The following is a 5,687-nucleotide window of genomic DNA, read 5'->3' as shown; positions in this document are numbered from 1 at the left end:
ATTACAGTCCAAATGGAGGAGTCTTGCCAAAGAGTTTCCTGTGTCTATGTAACATTGCCCATTTTCTCTTCCACTCCAGCTTCATCCTTTCCTTCGAACTGCTCAGTTTTATAATAACTCCATCAATGGGGTATATTTGGATGAGACTGGAGAGCTGGTAGCAGACCTGGACATTGTGAATACGGTGGTTTTCTACAATCTCTCTGTTAGCCAAGAGGCTGTTGGGAGGCTAGAAAGAGTGGGGTCCTCAGATTCCAAGTTGATGATGAACCAGAATGCTATTGCAAAGATGGAAATGCTGAACAGGGTGGGAAAATACTTTTTCTTTTCTTTTTTAAAAAGATCTTACCAATAGGATTGCAGAGTCAGGACAGGGACAGGCTTGGGATGTCATCTCAGTTCTCCCAGAGTGGAAATATTTTGTTATTTTTGTTAGATGTTCTGGTATCTATCAGAAAAATATCCTCCAGTTAACTTTTCCAGTTATTCCACTTGATCTTTATCAGACTTCTTCAAGGGAACTAGATTTAAATCAAGGCACAAAATGACTGATTTTGCCAAAGCAGAAATCCATTCAACTTTCTCTTGAGTAGATATATTGAGAATTTAAACTAAAAGTTGTACTGTGGAAAACGTTAGAAGAGAAGATAAACAGGCAAACAGCAAGAAGCCAAATAAATTTGATGATCTCTAAGTTTCTTGTAGGCTTCAATTTTAGCAAATGAAAGCCTTGAACTAAAGATGCCCAAACTTCTCTTTTTACTTCCTTTAGTGTATACATTAACTAGCTGGATCCCAATGCTTCGCTACGAAACTGTGTGATCGGACTTGATAAATCGACACTTACAGCTTGAATCTTCCCCTATCCTATCCCCTTCCCTCCCTCAGGCTTTCTAGCTCCTTCTCTCCATGAGGCTTGCCCTATAGAAGTCTGTCCTATGCTATCCCGTTCTCTCCAGAGTTATTTTCAAGTTGGGAGGGGGAGTAGAACATCTAACTAATTAGCATCAGAGCGTGTTATAATAATATAGGAAATACTAATGCTCTGATGGTCATTTCAAAAAATCCTTTCTTAGTGAGCACCTAGAAGCCAAGAGTAACATAAGTGGCAAATTTCAAGTTTGTAGGCTTTACGGTTCTGGAGATTTTGAGATTAATACATGAGTGGTTTTTGCTTTTATATAGAGAGAGAGATTCATGTTATGGATGCAATTTCTTTCTCTCTCTCTTACCAGCCCCTGTCCCTTTCCAGGTGTGTGGAAAGCTGTCCTCCTGGATTCATGAAGGTGGCTCAGGAAGGGAAGCCCATCTGCTGCTACAATTGTCGTCCTTGTGCAGAAGGATCCATCTCCACCATAGAAGGTGGGTGACAGCAGGAGAAAGGGGCAGACTTTGGGGAGGACCATAAATCCTGAGATTTTACATGAATGTGCATTTTGAAAGGCTTGGCCATTATGGGTCCCACCTCTTTGAGTCTTGATCAAGATATACATTTATGTCATAGTGAATTATAAGAAATTATCTTGTAGGTTAATCTGGTATATAAGTCAAGCAAACAGGGATACGGATCATGGACAAAGATACAGGATAAGTCTGAGTATTGTGAGAGAGATGACATCTCTTGCTCTTTATCTTTTACAACACATCTTCCCTGTTTCACATCACTACTTACTTCATTGCTCTGATTAGTGAGAGTTCCCAGTTTCCAGGAAATAATTGCTAAAGGAAAAGAATGCTAATTATAATTAGTCCCATGGAGTGTCTCTTCATATTACTTGGGCTTAGGCAGCCTTATGTAATAATCCTTTGACTGCTCCGTTCAAGTAGTGTCTTTTTTGGTCAGCTTCAGGTGATTCTTGAGTTTGTGTCTCTTCTGACTGACATTCCACAGGTTCTGCTGGAGGCTCTTCTTTAAAATTATTGTCTGAGTTCTTGCCCATGATGATGAGGAGAGAGGAGAGGAGAGGAGAGGAGAGGGGAGGGGAGGGGAAGGGAGGGGAGGGAGGGAGGAGAGGAGAGGAGAGGAGAGGAGAGGAGAGGAGAGGAGAGGAGAGGAGAGGAGAGGAGAGGAGAGGAGAATCATGAGTTGGGGTTGAGCCAAACTTCCTTTTTGACCTTATGTGAAGATAGTCCTCTTGTTCTTTATAAATGCATTGTGATGTACTCACTCCATATTCAACTCATCTTCATTTCCACCCAACATTTCTTTCTCCATGGCAAAACTAGAGTTTATCCACTGCAGCTGGCATAGGCTATGATAAGTGGTCATTCACATGTACTTCATTTCATTGTAGGCTGGTTCTCATTAGTGCCTTAAAGCATTGACAAAATGTTGGGGTCCAATTTTCAAGAGGTTCAAAAGTGGAAAGGTAAAATAGTGGAACTGCCTTTCTTTCTTGAATCCTTTCTTCCTCCCTCCTTCTCTCTCAACAAGTTCATTGATGAAATAGTGCCATTAAAAAAGAAAAGAAAAAGAAAGAAAACTAATATTAAGAGGTTCTCGCTGGAGGGAAATGAAGAACATATTGACTTCATCAACACAAAATCATTTGCAGCAACAATGGTATTTCCCAAACAATCCATTTTATTAAATTACATGTTAAAGGGAGATCCTATTCTTGCTCTATTAAGCAAGAACAGCTATTAAGCTGGAAGAAAATGAAGAAAAATATTGAATTAATCTACACACAGTCATTCACACCAAAAACAACTGTACCAAAACAATGTATTTTATGAAAGGACATGTTAAAGGGGGATCCTATTCTTGCTCTTTTTCAGATGCAGACAAATGTATCCAATGTCCAGAAGATCAACATCCAAACACCAATCGAGTTCACTGTATTCCCAAAATGAAAACCTACCTTTCTTATCAGGAAAATCTGGGGATCATCCTGACTTCCATTGTCTTGTTCCTCTCTTTAACCTCAGGCTTTGGCTTGTGGATCTTCATTAAATTCATGGAAACACCAATTGTCAAAGCTAACAACCAGGACCTCTCTTACATTCTCCTGGTCTCCCTCCTTCTTTCCATCTTGACATCCTTCCTATTCATTGGCCAGCCAAGGAGAGTAACCTGCCTCCTCCGACAAACAGCCTTCAGCATTGTCTACTCAATTGCCATTTCTTCAATCTTGGCCAAAACAATCACGGTGGTGTTAGCCTTCTTGGCCACAAAACCAGGGAATAAAGTGCAGAGATGGCTGGGGAAGAGCTTGGCCAACTCCATTGTCCTTTCTTGTTCTGGCCTCCAAGTTGTTATCTGCAGCATCTGGTTGGGAACTTTTCCTCCATTCCCTGATTCTGACATGCACTCCCAACCTAGAGAGATCATCCTACAATGCAATGAAGGTTCTGTCTCCATGTTTTATGTTGCCCTAGGATACATGGGCTTCCTGTCTGCTGTCTGCTTCACAGTGGCTTTCCTGGCCAGGAATCTCCCAGGGGCCTTCAATGAAGCTAAGCTGATCTCCTTCAGCATGCTGGTTTTCTGTAGTGTCTGGATGTCCTTTGTGCCAGCCTACCTGAGCACCAAGGGGAAATACATGGTGGCTGTTCAGATCTTTTCCATCTTGGCCTCTAGTGCTGGCTTGCTGAGCTTCATCTTCATCCCCAAGTGCTACATTATTATTTTTAGGCCAGATCTGAATAACAAAGAATATCTGATGTCAAAATAAAATTAAAAAATGACTTTTACAAATCTTATTATTTTTCAGAAATGTCATGTAGTGGGCTTGATTTCTAATCATTTGATATTTGTTTGTTTATTTATTTATTAAACCTAAATGCTGTGTCAGGATTCCAAGTAATACATCCCATTCAATAAGAACTCCAAGGCAGGAAATTTCCTCAAAGAACATTTTATTGGGACATACCTAATTGGCACGTTCCTGGTGAAAAACAGGCTCTAAGTTCCCACTGGTTTTTCACCCAATTAAAAGCAAAACTTTTGTCAGCTCCTCCCAGAGTCTCCAGTCACATAGCCCAATCAGCATACAGTCCAGTTGCTAGGTGACCTCAGTTTCCACCTTTCAAACTCCTGCCCCAAAGTCTTTGATTCCCATGGGAAGGAATTTTATTTTGGCTACAATACTCCAGCTATCCCCACATACCTTTCCCTGGCCCTTTTACTCGAGGCTGTGTCAGCTCTGAAGCAATGAGAAAAGAAGCACCCTAGAGAAAATACAGAAAGGAAAATGGCCACAGTTCAGCCAACTTCAGGGTTGACATGCTGCCCGTCTTGGCTAGAGATGACTTTAGGCAGTTTACAATAAAATAGAAGAAGAATGATTGAAACAATAAATAGTACCTCTAAAACTGGTTCAAAATTGACAAAGATGGGAAGGAAGGAAGCAAGATGCACATGGGGATGAGATATTCCTCTTACTCCGAAATCTACTCCTATTTATTTTTCTCTATATTCCTAAAGAATCTAATAACAATACCATGTTTCCCCAAAAATAAGACCCTATCTTATATTTTTTGAACCCCAAAATAAGCGCTTGGCCTTATTTTTGGGGTGATCTTATTATTTTGGGGCACATGGAGAAAGATGGGGCTCCTCTTGTTGTTTTACCTGATTTCCAGCTCTGCATTTAAATATTTTCAGGGAGGGCTTATTTTCGGGGGGGAGACTTATTTTAGCGCATGCATTCAAAAGCCTGATTGGGCTTATTATCAGGGGATGTCTTATTTTGGGGAAAACAGGGTACACCAAGTCTTATTTTTAATCACAATAGTGTTAGTAAAATCAGCTTCCAGATGAATTGGACTGTTTCGTAGGCAAATGGAGACATAAGGAATGTGACCTTGCAGCTCCTAGTGACTTGTGGTAAGTTTCATCATAACATCTCCATAGCAACCCCTGAATCTGAAAATGCAAATATTTCTTATATCTAAGACTACTTTTCTTCACAGATAACAGAGCTGGCAACTCTGAAGGAAATGGACAAGGTTCCTTGAGAGAGAATGCTGTTTTTTTAAAAAAAAGGGTTTTAAACATTTTGCTCTTTCTACCCACTTGAATTTGGGAAAGAGCTAAATGGTTAGATGAGGAGCACTGAGGACAAGCTGAGAGAAATTATATTAATAAACTTTGAGGTCAAACTGGAGGAATAGTAAGAGACTATGAAGAAGATTGGAAGGTTAACAGAGTCCAGGGTAGGAACCTAATAGAAATCCACACAATCCAGGGAAGGTCATCACTCATCTTCTCAATCTCCTAGGTGAGGAGTGAAGTGTTCAAAACCCTTAAGCACTGTGGGGGCCTTGTGGATCTTTCAGGGAAATGTGTTCACTTCCTTACTAGTGACTGGCTCATACTCCTCCTAGTTCACACCACCAGAATTTGCCCCAGGGCACCTTGACCTTTCCTGCCCAGATCAGGGCAAATCTAAGCAATTTTATCCTTCACTTGGTCTGAATAATCCTCTCACCTGACCCAGCAGATGTTCTGATGGGTTCTCCCTAACCAATAAAGACCAGGTCACCTTAAATATGGCTACTGCATGACTATAAGAAGGCACAAGGAGAGAGGAAATTGCTGTCTCACTGCCATTATCACATGAGATAATCTCTAATGTGGGCTCTTACATGTGTTTGATCAGATTCCCTTAGAGTTTCCTCCAAAGTTCTCTACACACCCTTAAGGTGTTTCATTTTTGGGAGCTTCTCTGTATATCAAAGTGCAC

The 5,687-nt window shown here is 40.7% G+C and overlaps 1 protein-coding gene across 1 annotated transcript; it reads left to right on the top strand.

Annotated features, from left to right (window-relative positions):
• The first annotated feature begins 2,793 nt into the window (after positions 1-2,793).
• Positions 2,794-3,690, top strand: LOC148115916 (vomeronasal type-2 receptor 26-like). The gene has a single exon (XM_087885115.1). It carries the CDS (start codon positions 2,850-2,852, stop codon positions 3,672-3,674), a length of 825 nt encoding a protein of 274 aa, XP_087741241.1. The 5' UTR covers positions 2,794-2,849; the 3' UTR covers positions 3,675-3,690.
• Positions 3,691-5,687: the final 1,997 nt, after the last annotated feature.

Source organism: Pantherophis guttatus, chromosome 2 (assembly GCF_059756535.1).
Source record: "Pantherophis guttatus breed Tessera chromosome 2, ASM5975653v1, whole genome shotgun sequence".
Taxonomy (NCBI): domain Eukaryota; kingdom Metazoa; phylum Chordata; class Lepidosauria; order Squamata; family Colubridae; genus Pantherophis; species Pantherophis guttatus.
This window is presented reverse-complemented; position numbering and strand designations above follow the sequence as displayed.

What these genes read in the sequence shown, in the direction of transcription:
- LOC148115916 (XM_087885115.1), top strand. Translation starts at nt 2,850, where the DNA reads ATGAAAACCTACCTTTCTTATCAGGAAAATCTGGGGATCATCCTGACT.